General features: G+C 41.9%; 1 protein-coding gene across 1 annotated transcript; it reads left to right on the top strand.

Moving 5' to 3' along the window:
- The first annotated feature begins 332 nt into the window (after window positions 1–332).
- Window positions 333–23,960, top strand: LOC125457140 (T-cell surface antigen CD2-like). Its single transcript, XM_048540923.2, has 5 exons — window positions 333–442; window positions 552–872; window positions 3,375–3,638; window positions 17,221–17,353; window positions 19,888–23,960. The coding sequence occupies exons 1-4, from the start codon at window positions 385–387 to the stop codon at window positions 17,328–17,330; spliced, it is 753 nt and encodes a 250-aa protein (XP_048396880.2). The 5' UTR covers window positions 333–384; the 3' UTR covers window positions 17,331–17,353; window positions 19,888–23,960.
- Window positions 23,961–24,320: the final 360 nt, after the last annotated feature.

Below are 24,320 nucleotides of genomic sequence, written 5' to 3'. Positions count from 1 at the left end.
AAAAAGTGTCAGCACTTTGAATTCAGTAACCATTCTTCAGAACTCTACAGCCGCGAAACCTGGTAGATTTGTGATTCTTTTCACAATGAGAAAGAAATTTCTTGTATATTACTTATATGAAATGGTTTCTTTTTACATATGGTTTATGAAAAGATATTTAAATCAAAAATGATTTCCCCTTTAAAAAATATTCCTTCAAATAAAATCCAGTTTGAATCATTTAGCTCCAAGGGTTACAATTTAGTTTGGCCGTAATTTGTTAATCCCCTCCCTTCCTTCCTGTCAAACTGGCTACAAAAGCTTTCCAATATTTTGTTTAGTTTTCCCATTAAGAAGATTGTTAACTAAATCCAAATTTCAATCAGACAGTTAAAACCAGACAGGATGACTTGCTACAGCATCTCTTCACAATACAGCTTAATTTTATTAATAGCTGTTACAGGTAAGATAAACCAAACTGAAAGTTTATTTATAAGTTGAAATTAATTGTTTTGAATTGTGTGAAATTTTAGTATTGCAATAATTTTCATCTATTTTCTGTTTATTTTTAGGATGGTTTCTTACAGAAACTAGTGAGAATGTAGAGAATGTTTACAGCGAAGCTGGGCGTACAGTACTCATAAATGTTTGCAATCAAAGCTTCAATATGGAAAATGACTTACGGTGGTTAAAAGGGAAGTTGCAGATAGTTGCACGATATCGAAATGGTTCTAAAGTGTATGGAAAATTTAAGCATAGAGTTGAAGTTTTTTCAAATGGCACACTGAAATTTAACATCATAACAAAAGACGATGAAGGAGATTATAAATTTGAAGTACATAATAAGGAAGGAAAACTTCAATGCAGTCAAGATTTTAAATTGCATTTACTTGGTAAGTTTTTTTAAAAAATAGTTTCTGTACTTTTAAGACAATTAAGAAATGCCTTGAGAGTTGTAAAATTGGGATCTCTAGCTTTCTAATGTAGCTGCACCTCTGAGTATCGGATAGGGTGCAATTCATGTTCTTCACTGATCCAGTATACTACACTATCCTTGTCCTGCTAAAGATTGCTTTGTTACAGTAGTCTGTTGTCAAATTTAACTTGATACTTGTCTGTTTTATAATATTTTGTTAATCCTTTAAAGGCATTGGATAATGTGGTGAGCATGAGGCTATTTGTAAATTCGTAAGTATGGGGTCAATAGGGGTAAATTATATCGCCATTGGAAGTGTATTATTAACCCTAAACAAAAATAGAAATTGCTGGTAAAACTCAACAGGCCTGGCAGCATCTGTGGAGAGAAATCAGAAATGTTTCTGGTTGAGTGACCCTTCATCAGAACAGTTCTGAAGTGTTCTGAGGAAGGGTCACTCAACCCAAAACGTTAACTCTGATATCTCTTTCCACAGATGCTGCCAGGCCTGCTGAGGTTTTCCAGCAATTTCTATATTTGTTTCCAATTTACAGCATTCATAGTTTTTTATTTAGTATTAACTCTTTTTACATTTAGTTTGATTTTCTTTTCTATTAATCTGCCAAAATGAATTTGAACCCCAATGTTCTACTTGAGAACAAAAACAAAGTATTGCAGATTCACGTGAACTGAAATACAAACAGTGGGTACTGGAGAAACTCAATAGGTCTGGCAGCATCTGTGGAAAGTGAAGCAGTGATAATAGTTTGAGTCCAGTATGAATCTTCTACTGAAGTTATCCCAGCATTTTCTGTTCTTCTTGGGAATGTTAGCACATGATATGAAGAATAGAACAAGTGAATACTTCATCTCAAATCCATTTTATGTGAGAACAAATGTGAAAGCAGTTCAGTGTTATAATGGGTGTCAGCTAAGTTTATCCATCACTGTATATGTGATGCCTATTGGGTCAAAGATTCTTGTACATGTGCAGCTCAATCCTCAGAGACATAATCTGCAAATTAGGAAAGCAGCTTGTTTTGGCATTTCTGTAGGCACATTTCATATTCAATTATAATGCATCATATATGTGCGTAACAGCTCAGACTTGGCAAGGTTGCACATGGGTGACCCCTGGTTTGAGAAGTCAGCATCTCAACAAAATTTTCACCTACTCAGGAGAAAAATCTTGGATTACTCAAAAGTCATGCTCCAGCTCCTAGTTTCTATATTTCTAAATATGGGACAATTTCAATACATCCAGTCATACTGTGAAATATATATTTTAGATTCTGGTTTAATCACTTATTGTAGACATTAGAAATGTAAACTTCAGAGGAATAATGACACATCATAGAGCTTCAGTTGAAAAATTTTTAGAAAGCATTTTGATAGTATTGTTGGGAAAAAGCAGCCCAGTGGCGTTAGTCCACTATAAAATGGCAATGACATCAATAGCATGGCAATAACTATTCTTGACATCAAGGTCACAATCGACCAAGTATGCATGAAGGAACCCACATAAATGTATAGTTAATGGCAATCATGAGGACTGGTCTTTGCTGGTTGAGCCATACCTGGCTTAAAGTGTACACATGAATGTTGTAGGTAGTCATCTCAGCTCAGGATATATCTTCACCTGCTTTAGCAATGGCCTTCCCCCATCATAAGGTCAGGCGTGGGGATGTTTGCTGATGATTGGACAATATTCAGCACCATTAGTGACTCCTCAGATACTGAAGCAATCCATGCCCAAATGCATCAGGAACTGAACAACATCCAAACATAGGTTGACAAGTGGCAAGAAACACTAATGCCACACAACTGCCAGAGATGCCCTGCAGAAATTCACCAAGGTTCCTTACACAAAATCTTCCAAACCCATGCCGATTATCATTTAGAAGGACAGGAACAGTAGATACATGGAAACACCATCATGTGCAAGTTCCCCTCCAAGCGACTCACCATCCTGACTTGGAAAATGTATAACCATTCCTTCGATGTCACTGGGTTGAAATCATGGAATTCCCCCCTTAATGGCATTTTGGGTCTATCTAAACCAAATGGACTGCAGTTATTCAAGAAGGCAGCTCACCAGTATTTTTTCAAGGGCAACTAGGGTCAGATAGTAAATATTGGCCAGCCAGGGACACCCATGTCCAATCAGTGAATTATACAAAAAATGTTTACATAGAAAATTCAATAAATGTAGACATAAGGATTTTTAACAGGGAAAGACACAAAGTGTGATAAAAGTGTGAAAATAAGAAATCAGCATGCTATAAAATTCTGATAACATGTAGATATGGATGGATTACTTCAATGAATAATCCATTGATTACTTCAATGAGAACTTATTTTGCTAATATCATAACATCAGTAATAGCATATAAATAATTATAAACATTTAAAAGGAAAACCTATTTTAGAATGACCCATAAACAACTTGTACAGAATTTCCAATTTTTTTCTTTTTCAGAGAAACTATCAACACCAGTATTGAATATCAGTTGTATCTCTGAGCGAGACATATTCATGTCATGTGAGGTTCGTGGAGGGATTCCATTTAACTTCTATTTGAATAATCTAAAACTCACTGAAGACAATGCTGCGTTTTCATCTGATGGAAAGAAGGCTACACTGAAGAATTCTACCTCTTTACTTGGGAATAAAACATTCTTCTGTAAAGTTGAAAACCCAATTAGTAAAACCCAGACTGCTCCAAGAGAACTTACCTGTACAGGCAAGTATAAAGCGCTGTTCTGTGACTTCCTTTAGTGAAGAGAATATGTTTAGCAAATTTAAAATCAAAAACTTATAAATCAAATTTGATGGAATACAGTAATTTCAGATCATCATTGCAAATATGAATGAATTGGCTGAGGGAATATGAAGATTGTAAATGGCCAATCAGTAAAATTTCTAATGGTGTCAGCCTTGAGAAATAATAGGGGGTGAAGGAGAGGGAACGGCATCTAAGGAATTAATGGAATAAGACCATAAGACATAGGAGTGGAAGTAAGGCCATTCGGCCCATCAAGTCCACTCCGCCATTTAAATCTTGGCTGATGGGCATTTCAACTCCACTTCCCTGCACTCTCCCCATAGCTCTTGATTCCTTGTGAGATCAAGAATTTATCAATCTCTGCCTTGAAGACATTTAATGTCCCGGCCTCCACTGCATTCCACAGGCCCACCACTCTCTGGCTGAAGAAATGCCTCCTCATTTTCATTTTAAATTTTCCCCCTCTAATTCTAAGGCTGTGCCCACGGGTCCTAGTCTCCCGCCTAACGGAAACAACTTCCCAGCATCCACCCTTTCTAAGCCATACATTATCTTGTAAGTTTCTATTATATATCCCCTCAACCTTCTAAACTCTAATGAGTACAATCACAGGATCCTCAGCCGTTCATCATATGTTAAACCTACTATTCCAGGGTTCATCCGTGTGAATCTCCGCTGGGCACGCTCCACCGCCAGTATGTCCTTCCTGAGGTGTGGGGCCCAAAATTGGACACAGTATTCTAAATGGGGCCTATTTAGAGCTTTATTAAGTCTCAGAAGCACATCACTGCTTTTATATTCTAACCCTCTCGAGATAAATGACAGTACATTTGCTTCTTTAATCATGGACTCTACCTGCAAGTTAACCTTGAGAGAATCCTGGACCAACACTCCCAGATCCCTTTGTACTTCTGCTTTACAAATTTTCTCACCATTTAGAAAATAGTCCATGCTTGTATTCTTTTTTCCAAAGTGAAAAACCTCGCATGAAAAGCAATGCAGTCCAGAGATGGGTAATTCAATCTATTGGTACTAAAATGCATCGCATAACCCTTTTCTATGACAGCTAATAGTTAGGGCACTGATGCTTGAATGAATGCACTTAATCACCCCTGTTCAGATGAGGCAGCTTGCTTTGCTTGTCAGGAGTTGATTTCTGGTAAATGCCATCATCAGTTTTTGGCGCTGTTGGAGTTCTGGCTATTTTTGAAAAAAGTTTTATTTTCCATTGAGCTGATGCGTTCTTTTCATAAGGAAAATGCTGCACTTGTTGATCATTGAAAAGAAAACGCCTGTCAATCTTTTGACATGTTTCTGTAAAGCAGACTAAGTTTTATGTATCACTGGTAGTGATTGACATGATGCTTTCATGCTGTAGTGAGCAATTTGCAGAAAATTCTATGTTATTGGGGCACATTCCTTTGAGTCATGATGGTGCCAAGAACTAACATTTCCAAAAGAGATTGTCCTGGCAAATAAAGGCAGACCTTGAAACTGTATACAGTTAGCTTTCCTGTTTATTGTCATCATTTATTATGGACTGAGTAAGTCTGTAATTCAGGGCACAGTATTCTGGATGAGTTGTTCATGGAACTTGGCAAGGAGTGTTTTGGAAAAATGCAAACTGCTACTGACTCCATGGATTCACAAAAAAACAATTTAGATTGTTTCTGAGACAACAAGGTGTAGAGCTGGATGAACACAGCAGGCCAAGCAGCATCAGAGTAACAGGAAAGCTGACGTTTTGGGTCTGGATCATCCTTCTTCAAAAATGGGGAAGGGTAAGGGGATTCTGAAATAAATAGAGAGGTGAGGGGTTGGAAGATGGATAGAGGCGCAGATCGGTGCAGACGGTACAGACAGGTCAAAGAGGCGGGGATGGAGCCAGTAAAGCTGACTGTAGTTGGGGAGTTAGGGTGGGGATGGGTCAGTCCAGTGAAGGTCAAGGAGGTGGGTGAGGCTGGTAGGTGGGAGCTGGGGGTGGAGCTTGAGGTGGGTGGAGGGGATAGGTGGGAGAAAAGACGGACAGGTTAGGGAGGCGGGGACAAGCTCAGCTGGTTTTGGGATGTGGTCGGGGAAGGGGGGATTTTGAAGCTCATGAAGTGCACATTGATACCATTGGGTTCTAGGGTTCCCAAGCGAAATATAAGGTGCTGTTCCTGCAACCTTTGGGTGGCATCATTGTGGCATTGCAGGAGGCCCAGGATGGACATGTTGTCCAAGGAGCGGGAGGGGGAGTTGAAGTGGTTCGCGACTGGAAGGTGCAGTCATTTGTCACAAACTGAGCATAGGTGTTCCAAAGCAGTCCCCAAGCCTCCGGCTGGTTTCCACGATGTAGAGGAGGCCAGATTGGGAACATCAGACACAATATACCACATTACCAGATATGCAGGTGAACATCTGTTTGGTGTGGACAGTTTTCTTGGGACCTGGGATGGGAGGCATAGGGGCAGGTGTAGCACTTCCTGCAGTTGCAGGGAAAACTGCCAGGATGGTGGGGCTGGTGGGAAGTGTGGAGCGGACAAAGCAGTCGTGGAGAGGGTGGTCCCTCCAGAAGGCAGATAAGGGTAGGGAGGGAAAAATGTCTCTTGTAGCGGGGTCAGATTGCAGTTGGCGGAAGTGCCGGAGGATGATGCATTGGATTTGGAGGTTGGTGGGGTGGTGAGGATGAGGGGGATTCTGTTTTGGTTGTTATTGCAGGGAGTGGGTGTGAGGGATGAGTTGCGGGAAATGTGAGAGACACAGTTGAGGGCGTTTTCGACCACTGTGGAGGGGAAGTTGTGGCCCTTGAAAAACGAGGACATCTGGGATGTCCGGCAGTGGAATGCCTCATCTTGGAAGCAAATGCGGCAGAGGCGAAGGAATTAGGAATAGGGGATGGCATTTTCGAAGGAAGATGGGTGAGAGGATGTGTATTCTAGGTAGGTGTGGGAGTCGGTGGGCTTGAAATGGATATCGGTTTCCAGGTAGTTGTCAAAGATGGAAGCAGAGCAGTCCAGGAAGGAGAGAGAGGTATTGGAGATGGTCCAGGTGAACTTAAGGTTGGGGTGGAAGGTGTTAGTGAAGTGGATGAACTGTTTGAGCTCCTCGTGGGAGCACGAGGTCGCGCTGTTACAGTCATCGATGTAACAGAGGAAGAGGTAGGGGATGGGGCCAGTGTAGCTTTGGAGTGTAGCAGTGTACCACACGGGTACCCATGGCCACCCCCTTTGTCTTAGGAAGTGGGAGAAATTGAAGGAGAAGTTGTTAAGGATGAGGACGAGTTCAGCTAAGCAGATAAGGGTGTAAGTGGTAGGGGACTGGTTGGGCCTGTGGGACATGAAGAAGTGGAGGGCCTTTAGGCCATTTGCATGGGGAATGCAGGTGTATAGGGATTGGACGTCCATGGTAAAGATGAGGTGTTGGGGACCAGGGAATCTGAAGTTTTGGAGGAGGTGGAGGGCGTGGGTGATGTCATGGACAACGGTGGAGAGTTCCTTGACCAAAGGGGAGAAAATGGAGTCAAGATAAATGGAGATAAGTTTAGTAGGGCAGGAGCAGGCGGAGACAATGGGTCGACCAGGACAGTCAGGTTTGTGGATTTTGAGAAGGAGATAGACATGGGCGGTGCGGGGTTGGGGAACAATGAGGTTTGAGGCTATGGGCGGGAGGTCACCAGAGGTGATGAGGTTATGGTTGGTCTGGGAGATGATGTTTTGGTGGTCGGGGGTAGGGTCACGATCAAGAGAGCAGTACGAGGAGGTGTCAGAGAGCTGGCTTCTGGCCTTGGCGATGTAGAGGTCAGTGCGCCATATGACATCTACGCCTCCCTTGTCCGCGCATTTTATACTGAGGTTGGAGTTGGAGCAGAGGGCTGCATGTTCTGTGGGGGAGAGATTGGAGTGGGTGAGAGGGGTGGAGAGGTTGAGGCGATTGATGCATTGATGGCAGTTGATGTTGTTCTTTAGATTGCTCTTTAGATTGTTCCTTTAGTGATGAAAGCACCAGCCTCCAAAGATGCTGATATGAAGTGTGAAGACATAGGATAAATAACAAGGTTGAAAGTTAACTATATGATTGACTGACCATGCAGCCTATTAAGATGGAAAACCACAAATCATCCCCTACTGTAGCTCAACAATTTAGAAATCTGTAGGAGGAACCTAATATAGGTACATTTCTATTGTATTTTCATCCCAAACGTTACCTATCATTTTTAAAAATTCCTCAAAAACCCTTATTGTTCTTCACCTTTTAAGTGATGACAAGTAGCATACAGGAAGGATTTTGTATATCTTTAGTGAATTGTTTATAAGGCATTAATATCCTGCACTGCATTTCTAGGGCATATTCTGAAGCCAATAACTGCTGCAAATTTCTTCTGATTTCCTCTGGCAAGTATTACCCTTGTACATAATTATCCTTTTCGATAAAGTGTTGATATCCCAAACTATGCAAATGAATAATGCATTAATCATGGGAATTTGGTGGTAATCAATACAATGCCATTCTGTTATATCTATGATTAACTGCACGCTAAGTCATTGCAACAATCTAATTAATATAGGCCAGATATTTTCAAAGAAAAGCCTAAAATCTGGAAGCTTACTCGCTTTCAGTTTTACTTTGGTGAAATGAATGAAACATAAAGAAAAGTGTGCCCCTGATAGAATCAATTTCCAAGTACGACAGGATGCTATGATGTGGGCAATATCTGTCTAATTGCCACCATGGATGTACTATGACCTGCAGCAAAACGACAATCGAAACAGCATTTTTGAGTCATGACTTAAACATTAGTCTGTCTCAGACAGTTAATTTATATATTTTTGGAACGATCTCTGCGATGTTGTTGGTTCTTTTCTTGCATATCCTAGGAGCTTTAGCTCCCTATAAACTGATGGAATTTTTTTTCACTGATCCTGATAAGTAGGTTTTCAAAATGTATCCCAAAACATAGAAGAGGTTCAATTTTGCAGCCAACAGTGAAAAAAACAAAGCTTACTGCAGACTTTTAATTAAGCTGTTAGGGCCTAGCAATCTCTCACCGTAGATTTCACTTTTCCAGATGTCTATGTGAATATGAGGCGGACCAACTGGATCACTGTGCATCCAGAAACCGAGAAATCGCACAGGAAAAACAGCCAGTCACATTGTAGTATTTTTACTAACATCGAATTGGGAAGTAAAAAGCAATTTTTTGAAAAAAAAATTGACACATTGTGAAATAAATAATTTGAACATATCAATAAGTTAACGGAAAGACTAAAATATCAAAACAAAAAATCATTAAAAATTCATGGAATTTCATGCATATTGGAGGCATTTAATATTCACCGCATTCAAAACCACTCCTTCAAGGTCAGTGAAGCTCTTTAATGCTCATTGTGCACTTTGTACATCTTTAAAAATGCAGTTCACCTCATTCAAAAAGACACATCATTTTTTCGATAGGGTTTTGCAGTAAGACTAATAGCAGAGAAATGGAATTTCTAAGCTGTCTATTATCACCCTGATTGTTCCTTAATCTCACCTCATTAATAAGCAGTTTCCATTCACCATATTGTGCAGAGATGCGTGACACTGAAAATTTCTGAAATGAAGGAGAGAGCATTTAACCTGGTGACTTCTACTCCTCACTTGCTCCTCCTGAGCTCTACCTTCGACACCAGACACCAAAATCTCAGGCATCCTCCATGGTCAGCATTACACATAGGCCACATCCGTAGATACAGACATCCAACATGTACCAGTTTCACCATAGCTTTGTCGTTTATCTACAATTCACTTACTGTAATGCTCTGCATTATAGTGCTGCACTTTGGAGAACACCAATACCTTTCATTGTATTGCTACTGCCAAAATACTTTGTGTACCGTGTAAGGCACCCAATTCCCGCAGTGATCCAGAGTACCTGTCAGGAATCCTTACTTGTTCTTTTCGTGTTCACTCATATTGATCATCATTTGATTCTTACAGTATTCCTACCTAGCCTTGCTTTGCCTTTTTATACTTGGCTGTCTTAGCCAGAGCTAAAGAGCTGACAATGCTTCTGCCTTGATTAACCTTTTAGCACTGACACAAAGCCAGACAGCTTGCCTTGGCTGCCAGCAGCCATTGGTCAAGGGGGTGGACATGTTGCTCTATGGCAATGCACGATGTCATCTGCAGAATGGTCCAACTTTTAATGGACCAAATACACTGCATGTTTTTCAAGAAAAAGGCCATGTCTCAAAGTCTAAGTGGAGTAATCCTCAGTCAAGCCAAGGGACATACCCTTCAGGCAGGGAGTGCTGGCACAATAAGTCAAGAGTATCATGTGAGACCTTTCCAGGGCTTTGGACATGGTTAGTTGGCTGCTTAGGGTGGTTACTCTCCTAATAGTGGGTGTGTTCACCTGCGTCTTTAACCACATTGGTAATGATCTCAAAGAGGGAGTGTATCCCCTAAATCATCTTGCTGGCTCACTCTTTGACCTATGCTATCTTGTGTAAAATCCAACACTTCTGGAAAATTCACTGAAGAAGTTCTGTTTGTCCATGATTGCACACTATTCACTCAGAAACGAGAGACTTGTGCACCGTGATTGACAGATTTTTGGAGAAGTCAAAGCTGTTTGGACCAACCATCAGTCTTTCAAAAAATTGAGGGTCTGTACCAGTCAAATTCCAATCAGACGTTGTCATATGTATTGATAAGGCAGGCACTTAATGGCAAATCCAGAAACTCCGGTTTTGTTTTAGCATGAAAAACTAGACTGCCTTTTAAAGGTCTTATTTGAATGTGCCTGTTGGTATGTAATGGGACTTCCAGCAGCAGGTGGTGATGGTGATACAGGACAAGGGAGCTGTGCAGCTCTCTAGAACCTCTACCAGCAGATGGTGATGGTGAGGGAGGACAGGTGGAATAATTGAAGGGCCCCTGACTGGGAAAAGCAAGTGTGTCTTTGGTTAGTGTGAATGGAGAGGAGTCAGATAAAGAAATTCCTCAGCTCAATGTAACCCACATGTACATAGTTATAAACTCATACAACATAGACACAATCCCCCTAGCCCATCATGCATATGCTGACCAACAAACACCATACTTTGCTAATCCCATCTACCTACACTTGCCCCATAACCTACCATGCCCTGGCATTTTACGTGCTCATCTGAATGCTTCTGAAATTAGTTAGAGTACCTGCCTCCACCACCCTCACAGCCAGTACATCCCACATTTTAATCACCCTCAGTGTGAAAAAAACTCCTCAGATCCCCTCTAAACCACTTTATCCTCACTCTAAACTTACACTTTCTCGTCTTAAGCATGTTTTCCATGGGGGAAATATTCTCACAATCACTTTAATTTCTCTGCCCCTCACCCATTCCAACCTAGTTCTCAGTGAACTGACTGCACTCTGTGCTCTCAGATCCAACTCTGACTTTGTCACCAAGTCTACAACAAGGATAATGCTCCTGTTTTTTGGTGGACTGACCTCTACATGCAGAGGCTGAGATCTCAGACACCTCCTCATATCTCTATCTAGACCATGACACCACCATTGAAATTCAGGCACTTGTTTCCGCAATCCCTTTACTCATCTCTCCCCCAGGTGTCAAGGCTCTCCACGTCTATATGGAAGAAAGACCTGAACTGTCCCCATCCAACACCACCCTGCTCTACCTGGCTGAGCTCGTTCTCATCCTGAACATCTTGTCCTTTAATCTCCTCTCACTTTCTTCCGTCAAAGGGGTGGCCTTGGGTACCCACTTGGGCCCCAGTTATGCCTGTCCATTTATGGGGTACGTGGAACATTCCTTGTTCCAATTCTACTCTGGACCTCATCCACAACTGTCTCTCTGGCACACTAATGACATCTCTTGTCCGGAATTGGAAAAGTTTACCTATCTCACATCTAATTTCCACTCTGCTGTCACCTTCACCTGGTCAATCTCTGACTTCTTCCTTCCCTTACTAAACATCTCTGTTTCCATTTCTGGAGATAGGCTGGCCACCAACATCCACACCAAACCCAGACTTCCACAGTTATCCAGAATATACTTCTTTGCACGTTGCTTCATGTAAAGTCTCTATTCCATTCTCCTAGTTCCCCAATCTCTGGTGCATCAGTTCTGATGATGTCAACTTCTGCACGTGGGCCTCACAAATGTGCATCTTTTCCCTCAACTGGGGATTCCCTACCAGTGTGCTTGACAAGGCTCTTGGCTGTGCTTGACCCATCTCCCACACATCTGCCATCAACATTCTCTTTGCTCACACACAACAGTTCCCTTGGTCCTCACTTACCATCTCACCAACATCCATATCCAAAGGATCATTAGCTTCTATTTTCAATACATCCAGTGGAAGCCATCACCAGATGAATATTCACCTCCCCTCCTTTGCAGGCCTTCAAGAGGAACCGTTCCTTCCAGGACACTCTCATTCACTCCTCCTGGCTTAGATGGAGAGAATAATGGAGGAGTTGAAACTGGCAATTTCCATGAGCAAAGCTGAAGCTGTTGAGAGATCATTGCAGGCTCAGGTATTAGCAGAGGGCATTGGACTTTTTAAGCTAAGCCCTTCCCATTGTTCCCTCAGAGAAAGGAGTGGTACTTGCTGATGAACGGAATGCTGTAAAGATTTAGATGAAGACCAGAAATACCTTATGTAGAAACTGAAGACTGGAATAAGGATGCTCAACTGTTCATGGAATCCAGAAATCTCAATGTGAGTGAGCAGGTAGTGTTTGTGATTGAACGTCTATTCAGAAAAGTCCATCAGGAAACACTGGGAAGAAGCACAGATGTTCTCTAGTGTATCTTTGAGATACTGGCAAGGGTTTTTGAGGATAGCAGTAGCCTGACACAATTACAACAGAGATTTTATGTGAATGTACAAGCCAAAGTTGGGGGGGAGTCTTGTTTCTGTGTTCTGGAACTGGTGAAGTTGTTTGTTTGCATTGTCCTTCTGGATGCCTATTTCCAAATGACTAGACACAGGATATTGAAGGACTGCTGAGCAGAAACAGTGAGGAATAGGAACATCCAGATAGAGTAAAGGAGACTTAATAGTGACAAACTTTAATCATCTCCCTAGGAAGCGTGAGATCACAGTATTGGCATCATGGGGAGAGATTGGACTCGCAAATTCAAGAAAGAAGCTCCCAGGGAGGTGGCTGTTGACACAGATGGAAAAGTCAATTTCAGGTGGAAAGGCAGGCAGAAATGATTGTTACACAACAGGGACAGATCCAGATTACTGGCCTATTTCCACAGTTAGCCTCATGGCTGATATTTCTCAAGAGATGCTTTAAATAGGAACTGCAATTATGACATTAGAAATGTCAAAAAATTTACATTTATCATTCAGAATAGCACTTCAGATGAGATTGTCTGCAACAACTGGTGTCACCCTGCTCTCAGGCACAGAGACCCCGTCCAATGCAATGGTCATCTCTTCCCAACAAACATTAAAATATTTGGCCTCCCATTGAGCACTAGGCAGAGGTTGAGGTTCCTACGGGAGGAAACTGTCTTATGTAGAGCAATAGGGACTTGCCCTATAGGGCATGTGGAATTTGGCAAGGTTTCTAGGTAGAAATGACACCAGGAGCAGATATTTCAACCACCAGATTTTTGAGAGCGTACATGACCTAATTGATGTTCCTTTATCCTGGTCTCTGTTTTCCAGGTGTTGGACATCCCTTATCATTGGTACATTGAGCTCTCCTGATATGTGCTCAGTCACCTTGTTGAAAACTTTGGTTAGGCCACAGCTGGAGAACTATATCCAGCTCAGGCCATCATATTATAAGAAAGATATAATTGTACTGGAGGGGTTGCGGAGGCGACTCACCGGGATATTGCCTGGGATGGAGCATCTCAGCTATGAAGGGAGGCTGAATAAACTCGTTGTTTTCTTTAGAGCAGAGATAGCTGAGAGAGGACCTGATTGAGATATATAAGATTATGAGGATTACGAACACATTGGTTAGAAAGCAGCTGTTCCTCTTTCTGCAGTATCAATAATGTGGGGACACAATCAGAAAGTGAAAGGCAGAGACTTAAAAGAAATTTGAGGAAAAGTCTTTTCACCCAGAGGGTTGAGGGAATCTGGAATGCACTGCTTGGGAGGGTAGTAGAGGTGGGAGTCCTCAACACCTTTAAAAAGTATATGATAAAATGTCACAACATTCAAGGCTAGGGTTAAGTGCTGAAAAGTGGGGTTAGTGTGGATAGGTTGCAGCAGACCCACTGGACTGAAGGGCCTCTTCAGTACCCTATGACTGTAGAACTATTATGCAAAGCTGACACATATTCGTGGTTTTAAATGTAATGCAATCCTTATCTTTGATGATGATTTGATTGATAAAAAGATAACAGTTAAGATCAACAAATGAGATAGGCACTCAGAAGGCTTTACACCGAAATATTAAATTTACCACATTAGACCATGAAGATCAAGACAAAAGCACTCATCATTACCGCCCTACTTTATTTTATGTAACTTGAAATCCATATGTTTAAGACGGAAGGCAGTAGGAACAATATCAAATGTGTGCCCTTTGTTCTATCCTCAATATCCACTGGCAAGACATGATTAGAAATCTCGAAATCTCAGACTGAGGCTAGTGAACCAGTATTGAAGCAATTCTCCTGATAACCCAACTGTGGTGGGTAGGACATGTTAGTGCCTGGCAAAAGAAGCCAGATTTGACCAAAGAGCCACTACAAAGACATGTTTAAGAGAAACTTGAAGTGTTCTTGCATTAAGCCTAAAGAACTGGAAGTATCACCATGAGAAGGAACTCCTTGAAGAGCTCCAAACAGTATGTCATTTTGAAATGGATCAATGTCAACACCTTGTTGCTGCTCATGAACAGCTTCATAGAGCAGCATCTTTGAATGTGAACAATATATCAATCTCAATGTCCTGACTGTTTTGACAGTGGGGTGTCCAGACTCGGGCTATATGACTGTTACTGTGTTCACTGTTGTTGAGTTGGCATATCCTTTCTTTTATTCGATCTCAAAGGACAACCAACATCATCACTGCTGCAAATTCTAGGCCATTACCATCACAAAATTCCTTTAACATGTACATTCAAAGCTGTTATATCTCTTAGCAGCAGAAGATCCTCATGATACGAGGAGACAGTATAGATATCGTTAGCCTGTACTGTATAAGTGCTTGATTACCATAATTGTCTTTGAATGGCATGACACTGCTCATAAATGCAGCTCACTAATTCAGACAAAAAAAAACTCACTCTGCCCAGTCTGGGTGTATTAGCAGCTGGTTTTCATTTCCATTGCACATCTGTGATTTGGATGAGCACTGGAGACCACACAATGCTTCAGAGAGTGAGTTATAGTCTTAGATTATCAATCCAAGTGACTCTCTTAACATTCATGTTCTTTTCTGACTTGCCCTACCTATCAACCCATCAGGTTTGAATCTCCCCACATTTCTAAAAGAAACTCTTTCATTTAATACTTCATGTTGCCATTTGACCCCCTGAGCCCCAGGCCCACAGCTTAGTTATTGCCAAACATTGTATGTACTGCCCATCTATTGAAGCCAGGATGGTGGTGACCATTGCTTCCCCCCGCCCACCACCCCACTGCGGTACTCCACACCGTCCGATGGTGTGTTGTCTTCTACCTTTATATGTTGGCTTGCCCCCTCTTCACAATTATTGTCTCCACTGCATTCCATCAAGCTGCCTTTAACCACTACATTTAACTTTCCAACATACCAACACACCAATGGCTTCTGTCAACCACCCAGACCCTAGGACTAAACTTGGCCCAACACCTGTGTGAAGCTGGATGAACACAGCAGGCCAAGCAGCATCTTAGGAGCACAAAAGCTGAAATTTCAGGCCTAGACCCTTCATCAGAGTGCTCTGTGTTCATCCAGCTTCACACTGTTGTCTTGGATTCTCCAGGATCTGCAGTTCCCATTATCTCTTGGCCCAACACCTGACTGATTTGTAATGAGGGCCCTGACTGATGGTAGACCATAATCCTGATTGATCTCTATGCATCTCCTGATTGATTTTTAGCTGAACCTTGACTAGTTGAACTTGATCTGCAGAATTGCCTATTGTGCATCCCTGAACTATAATGAGATAGAATCCCTGACCTTGATTGTCTCAAGCAACTGACAGACCCTTTTCAAGCCCCTGGACATACAATTGGATGATGTCCTTGGCTGATGGTGGCTTCCACTTTTGACTGACCAAAGCTCCCTTTCACTAGAATAAGGAGACTCTCCTGAGAATTCAAGTCAAAGCCATTTGATTAAAATACATTCAGTGTGTTTGCTTTGTAAGTTGATAGCACATACTACAAGTGTGACACTGAAGTTGTCTGGTATTGAAAAGCCTAACAAGCTGTCTGCTTTCCTGCCTGTGCTAAAAAGCAAGGAAAAACACAGAGGCCTGTAAATTCTGAATGAAGCAGCAATGTGGAAGAAATGCAAGACAATGCAAAGGTGCAGTGAGCATCTAAGTAGTTGCAAAATGAGTAAGCAGTAAGAAAGCAAGCAAAGACCCCTAAAATGCATTTTGTTCTAATGAATGAGATGAGTTCCGATCCATGTATGCAAAGTGGCCTTGCAATAAAAGCTGTCCAAAGCGTAGTATTGAAGGAGCTGAACTATATTATAGGTATTCATTTCCCAGCCTTAGATGTTGACTATTGAACCTATTCAGACATATTATTATACACCTCTGGTGTAGGTACGAATTGATTCTGGGCCTACTGACCCAGAAGTGGAGACAATACCACTGTGCCACAGGAGTCTGATTTTCACATAGATCACTAAATAACCTCTGCTCCTAGTCTGTTTATAGATATTGTAAATACAGGTAGTCCCTGACCATGGAGCATGCCCTGAGATGTCAGGAATTTTGGCCAAGGTAGGTGCTGGTGAACTGCCAGGTAAACACTCTGACCTTCATGTCAGGAATTGGTGCCACCCAGCTTCTCTATGCCATGTGGGAAAACGGTAAGTTGCATATAAATAAAACCAAATTAGGTCGTAATGAGATACTAATACATGCAAATAGGCCCCTCACCACTCACTATTGAGATTCTCAGCTAGCCATTCAGACCTTGAGTGGAAAATCTGACTTTTTTATCATCATTGAGAATCTCGTTTTTGTATTCATGCTGTATTTCCCAGCTGCCTTTACCATTGCTCAAGTTATTCAGGGACTGGGAAACTCAGCCCAATATTTCTTTCCAAATGTAATAGCCTCGAATTTCTTAAAAATGCGCTACTCTGCTGTGACACCTTTTCAAAAATATTTGGCCTGATTTTAAGCCTGCCTACAATTTAGAACATGGAAGGTCAAGAGGTTAAATGATGGTAGGTACTTACATGCTGCATTTCCAACAATTTTGAGTTTTCTGCCATTTAATTATTGGGATGCTGACAGCATTAGAGCAGCCTAACAGTGAGGCAGCAGTCTCATCAACATTAAAAAGTTGGACCATTTGTAGCTTTGTTCTAAAAATCTCTTTTTGTACGTCCTCCTCATGTCTCTTTATTTCCTCTCTAACTTTAGGTTCAGAAGAAGGTCATCATTATGTGCAGGTTATTATTGTTCTGATGGTGGTGCTTTTTATGATTATTCTTGTGGGTGTGGCATATTTCTTTCTCCGGAGATATCTTTAACAACATCTGCAAGACAATGGAAGGTGAGTTTATAATTGAATTTACAATGGACTGTCATGTACAATGACTTCACTGGTGTCTCCGTTATCTCTGGTGTCCCCCAAGGATCAATTCTTGGCCTCATTGACAGGTGTTATCATCCAAAAGCATAGAATTAATTTTCAGTGCACGCAGCTTTTCCTCACCACAACTCTCTCAATTTCTCTTCTCAAGGCCAGGAGGTGTAGGGAATGCTGGATGACAAGGGAAATTAAGGTTTTGGCTAAGAATAAGATGGAAGCATATATCAGGTATAGGCAATAGTGAATCCCTAGAAGATAACAAAGGCAACAGGAATATACTTAAGAGGGAAATCAGGAGGGCAAAAAGGGGACATGAGATTGCTTTGGGAAATAGGATTAAGGAGAATCCAAAGGGATTCTACAAATACATTCAGGAAAGAAGGGTAACTGGAGAGAGAATGGGGTCCCTTAAAGATCAGCACAGCCGCCTATGTGTGGAATCACAGGAGATGAGGATGTACTAAATGAGTAGTTTGCAACAGTGTTTCTGTGGAGAAGGGTGTAGAAATTAAAGAATGTGGGGAAATAAATAGTGAAATCCTGAAAAATATCCATATTACAGAGGAAGAGGTGCTGGACATCTTAAAACGCATAACAGTGGATAAATCTCCAGGACCTGATTAGGTGTACCCCCTAGCTGAGATATCTGTATCATTGATAGACACCGGTGAGGTGTGGAAAGACTGGAGGTTGGCTAACATGGTGCCACTATTTCAGGAAGGTGGCAAGGAAAAACCAGGGAACTATAGACTGGTGAGCCTGACATTGATGGTGGGAAGGTTGGTGGAGGGGATCATGATGGACAGGATTTATGTGTATTTGGAAAGGCAAAGACTGATTAGGGATAGTCAATAATCATGTGTCACTAATTTGACTGAGTTTTTTGAAGAGGTGACAAAGAGGGTTGATGGGCGTAGAGCCATGGACGTAATTCTATACGGACTTCAATAAGGTGGTTAACAAGGCCCCTAATGGTAGACTGGTTAGCAAGGTTAGATCGCATGGAATAGAGGGAGAACAAACCATTTGGATACAGAACTGGCTCAAAGTTGGAAGGCAGATGGTGGTGGTGGAGGTTTGCTTTTCAGACTGGAGGCCTGTGACCGCAAGGATTGGTGTTGGGTCCGCTGCTTTTCATCATTTATATAAATGATTTGGATGTGAACATAGGAGGTATGATTAGTAAATTTACAGATGACACCAAAATTGGAGGTGCTGTGGAGGGTGAAGAAGGTTACCTCAGATTATTTTGATCAGATGGGCCAATGGGCTGAGGAGTGGCAGATGGAGTTTAAGTTAGATAAATGTGAGGTGCTGTATTTTGGAAAGATAAATCAGGGCAGGACTTATACACTTAATGGTAAGGTCCTGGGGAGTGTTGCTAAACAAAGAGACCTCGGAGTTCAGGCTCATAGTTCCTTGAAAGTGGAGTGGCAGATAGGTAGGATAGTGAAGAAGGCATTTGGTATGCTTGATTTACAAGGATGTTGCCAGGGTTGCAGGGTTTGAGCTATACAAAGAGGCTGAGTACATTGGATAACAAGGTGTAGAGCTGGATGAACACAGCAGGCCAAGCAGCATCATAGGAGCAGGAAAGCTGATGTTTTTGGCCTAGTCACTTTCTGAAGAAGGGTATAGGCTCAAAACATCAGCTTTCCTGCTCCTATGATGCTGCTTGGCCTACTGTTTTCATCCAACTCTACACCTTGTTTTCTCAGATTCTCCAGCATCTGCATTTCCTACTATGTTTGAATAGTTTGGAGATATTTTCCTTGGAGCGTCAGGGGCTGAAGGGTGATCTTATGGCGGTTTATAGAATCATGAGGGGCATAGATAGGATAAATAGACAAGGTCTTTTCGTCAGGGTGGGGGAGTCCAAAACTAGAGGGCATTGGTTTAAGTTGACAGGGGAAAGATTTAAAGGGACTTAAGGGGGAACTTTTTCACACTGAAGGTGGTGCATGTATGGAATGAATTGCCAGAAGAAGTAGTGGAGGCTGGCACAATTACAACATTTAAAAGGCATCTGGATGGGTATATGAATAGGAAGGATTTAGAGAGATGTGGGCCAAATGCTGTCAAATGGGACTAGATATATTTAGGATATCTGGTCAGCACGAACGAGTTGAACTGAAGTGTATGTTTCATGCTGTATATCTCTATGACTCCAAGCGTCTATAATTATTAAGTAAATATTAGGAAATGAGAAACTATAGATTCGGTACCTACTCCAAATTCCATTTTCTAGCTGCCAACTATATCCCTCTCCCTAGCTTCAGTCTGAGACTAAACCAGTCTGTTCATAAAATTGGTGTTACATTTGACCCCGAGATTTGCTTCTCGTCACATATTGCTGGCATCAGTAAGATTGCCTGTTTCCATCTCTGTCCAGTCTGTTACAGAACTAACATGTATGACCCATGTTTAATTCTAGATGATAGTATTCATTGAATTACATCCTGTAACAAAGCATTTTATTTCACTTTTTTTTACAGCTGGGAATCAGTGAAGAAGTAGGCATTAAAATGCAATGTGTGCGGTGCAACAAAGTGAGCTCAGGAAAAAAAAACGATTAAGCAACTGGCCTGCAGGATATTCAAGTATTTGACTGTGGCCTTGCTGAGTTAAATACAAGCAATTATCCATAAATTTTTCTTCACAGTTGAACGGAACCATATGCTACATCAATTTGAGTGATTGAACTTTTGTCAGTTTTGCAAATTAGTTTTATCTATTTTTTTTTAAAATCCTGTTTCCAGAGATGTTCCGCTCAGAGGTTTGAGAAACAAATGAAAATCTCTGCATTCAGCATTAAATTATTGTTGCAGATTTTGCTTTGTGAATGCCTAGACACTGAACATTTTCTCTGAGGACGTGACTCACCTAAATGTGACTATCTCCTAAATGTAGCCTGATTTCCTTTGTGCCCATTTGTGTGCATATTTAACTCACTTTGATTGCTTTACTTTCCACCTTCTCTTGGTCACTTTTCTCATGTTTCTTACTTTTCTAAGAAATAGTCATGTTTTTTCCTAGCTCTCCCCTCTTGGGTACTCTGCTGTTCTATTCCTACTTTAATCTGTTGCTGTTTCCCTATCTCTCTTGTTGTCGTTCCAGGCTTGGATTTTGTTTGGATAAATCTAAGGCTACCCTTTATGCATCTCTTAGCATTCTCAGAAACGTGGTACCTATCATTGCACCCTTTTAAGTAGCAATCTCAAATTCTCCTCCTTACCCAAATAGCTAACATCAATGTTTACACTTACCCAAACCACCCATAATCACTTTGGAGTCTGTCAACAGAAGAACTCTCGATGTGCTTCTCTGCATTTCTATTTTGAATATGTATTCACTCAAACAAGGATAAACCATCCACAATGATCCTATAGATAATTGCATTAGTGTTATGGCTTTACTAAAGTTTGGCTTTAGTGGATCCTTATTGAAACTTTGAGGCTGATGAAACATTCAATATCTGGCAAAGCCAAACTACTGGAGTATGACTTGTTGGCAAAACACACCATGATCTCTAACCCATTTCTCTTTGTGTACCCTCTTCCGAAAGCGTTTCAGCATGTTCCATCTTCTCACAATGATTATTTTTCATGGTTCTTCAAAACCACCCTGAGATGCCGTTCCTTCTTTTCCCTTGTATCTGCACCAAGTGATTCTCATCCTCAATAATTATGGTCTTTACTTTGATTCACCTCTACCTCATTCCATCCTCATATTCTGCAAGAAGTATGAGGAGTTTGATGAGTTTCTTCTTCACTAGTTTAATACTAACTGTTCAGTTGGTTCTGCTGCATTCTCTCCTATCTTTTCTCATAAACTGAAACTCTCAGGTTTCCTTCTTGCCTTGCAATGATCCTGCATGTTTCTGTCGTATCTCTCCTAATATCAGAGTCAATCTGATCTTTAAGATCCACTGCCAGCTCTTGATGTCATTCTCATACTCATCTGCTGATCCCCAGTTTTAGCTGATGTTGTAAATTATCTATCTGCTTAGATAGGCCTCTTTCTCAAAATTGCAATACTTACCATATTTTCTCAACCCATTTGTCACTACAAACTGCCATCTCATTTTCTCTTCTTCTCCAGAGTGCCTGAAAGCATTCTCACCTCTGAAATTTGCATCCACTTTAACAAAATCTCTTGGTCAAAAATTGAGATCCATGGCACCTCTGCAGATGGCACCATGAAAGCGAACCAACCACCCATTGGCGTGTGCTACCCTGCCATAATTTCCAGTGTTGCCCCTGTTCAATTGTGACAACCCTGCCAATTGACCTAAAATCCGTTTTCCAAATTTAGATCAAAAAGTCCATTCAACAGGTTCACATGTCATTCAACAAAGATCAAGCACTCATATGAATTAGAGCAGAGCACAAACATTATTGAAGAGCCAGGAACCCAATTTGCAGCTAAGATAATTATGAAAAATGTATGATATTGAAATTAAGTGGAAAGGCAAAGATATAGGTAATCCGTTCCCTGTGACAGCTAAAGGCTACAGTTGCAGTCTATCTGTATCTACAGCACAACAGAGATTAAACAGAACAGAAACCATGGCGTGGGAAAGCTCAGCACAATGCCTCCTATCAATTGGAAGCTGGACTCTTCCATGGTTCTCAAGAGAAATCTGATTGCAAAGTCAGCCATGGCACCAGCATTTCAGTGCTCTTGTTCATAAGTGTCCTCCTGTATGCCGCCCCTGTCAGTGTCCAAATGTAGGTTCTCTGGAGCAAATGTTGTCCACACTTCACCCTCCAGTAAGCAGGCAAACCATCCCTTACCCTTGGCCTAGCTGCAACCCAATCGTACCTGCATGAATGACCGTGTTATGATCCCAACTTTCTATGAACCTCCAATGTTGGTGCAGCAGCAGTGTCTGGGTTTGGGGGTGGGGGGGTGACTATGAGTGTCAGCACAGGCAACAGGACTCCTCTGGGAGCACTGTTCTGTTGTTGTTTCTTTCCCCCCTTGAGTGCTTGTGCTGGGCAGCTATGTGTCAGAAAACAGAACTGAGAAGAGAAAAGTTGTGGTAGCAGGAGAGGTACAGGATTGGGTGTAAAACAGGCAGCTTGCTCATTGGGCTAGAAAGCAGGATGAGAGCAAGATGGAAGTACGAAAGTATCATAAGCCAGAAAAACACCATTATCTTGAATGATCTCAGCGATGCTGATTTCATCTGCCTCAATAATGCAGTTATCTCCTCCATAGGACTCAGGAGAAGTAGCTGTCCATACCCCCATCAGCTCTGCTCTTTTTTACTCTGTGATGTCATGTCCTCCACGGGACAAGGAAGAACTCCAGAGAAGGTGTTGCTCTATTTCTTTGAGTGAAGTACCTTCTGTGACTGTAGAGCTGAATGTTGAGGCATCGAGGGGTTCGTGTAAGGCTACCAGGCTTGGTAGTGGTGTTACGATAAAGTAGAGCATTTGGATGCTATGCACAAGAGCTATATGCCAGGGAGTGTTGCTGGGTGGGTGTTGGATGTGGTGTATTGATCAGCTTGAAAGGTTAGTGGAGATATCATGAGAAGAGGACGGCACAGTGGCTCAGTGGTTAGCACTGCAGCCTCACCGCGCCAGGGAGCCACGTTCGATTTCAGACGCGGGCTGTGTGAAGTTTGGACATTCTCCCCGTGTCTGCGTGGGTTTCCTTCAGGTGCTCCGGTTTCCTCCCACAATCCAAAGATGTGCAGGTTAGGTGGATTGGCCATGCTAAATTGGCCATGGTGTTCAGGGATGTGTATATTAGGTGGATTACAGGGGGATGGGTCTGGATGGGATACTCCAAGCGGCGGTTTGGACTTCTTGGGCCGAAGGGCCTGTTTCCACACTGAAGGGAATCTAATCTAATATCAAGATGGACTGTACGTCTTAAGGAGGGTTTGACATCTGTGTTACCACTGCAGGTCCTTGAGTCAGAGGCTGTGAATTGACCAGGCCATTTGCTCCTATTCCCTTCTGAAGGTTGTACTGAGGGTCCCTTGGCCCCCTTCAGAACCATGGCTACGCTCTTTCTGCCCATCTCCAGTACTGTAGCCATGACTCTGGAACCCTCTGTCTACCCTGATGTTCCATTTTCTGTGTTTAGAAGTGCAGCAATAGTATTCACCAACAGCCTGCTAAGTCCAGTGGATCTCCACTCTGACAGACAGAGCACACCAAGTGCCATCAATAATTGCAGAAGCAGCCGGCAGCACAGTGGACAGTATTACATTGCAATCAGATAACCAAGGTGGCAACATCAAATTTGTGTGCTGCCAATCTCCAACCAGACAGTCATCAGAGGAAGTCATCAATCATGAACCCCAAACACAAACTAATTTTTTCATCCCTCCATATTTTAATCTTTCCGTGTTTTGTTCCTACCATAGCATTGCAACAATCCTACTTAAAGTTGTAAATGATAACTATTGCCTTCTTGTTCTTGAATTCACAGAAACCTTTGATGAAGTTGACACTCACCCGTGCAATATTTTCATTGTCTAACTTAATGCAAGTGCTTCAGAGATAGTAGAAACTGCAGACGCTGGAGAATCTGAGATAACAAGGTGTAGAACTGAATGAACACAGCAGGCCAAACAGCATCAGAGGAGCAGGAAGGCTGACGTTTTGGGAATTTTCTGAAGAAGGATCTAGGCCCAAAACATCAGCCTTCCTGCTCTTCTGTTGCTGCTTGGCCTGCTGTGTTCATCCAGCTCTACACCTTGTTATCCATAACACGAGTGCTCTTGCTTTATCCAAGTCTTCCTATCAATTCATACAGCATTGATCTCTCTGACCCTTCTGACTATATTATCCTTGACTTTTTAAATCAAATACCATGGACCCTTCCTCTTCGTTCCCTATGCTTTGTTCTTTGGTGACATCATTGAAAAATGCAATAGCCGTTTGCTGACAACACTTAGCACGCTCGC

This window comes from Stegostoma tigrinum, chromosome 12 (assembly GCF_030684315.1).
Source record: "Stegostoma tigrinum isolate sSteTig4 chromosome 12, sSteTig4.hap1, whole genome shotgun sequence".
Lineage (NCBI taxonomy): Eukaryota > Metazoa > Chordata > Chondrichthyes > Orectolobiformes > Stegostomatidae > Stegostoma > Stegostoma tigrinum.
Note: the sequence above shows the minus strand (reverse complement) of the source record. Positions and strands in the feature narration are given on the sequence as shown.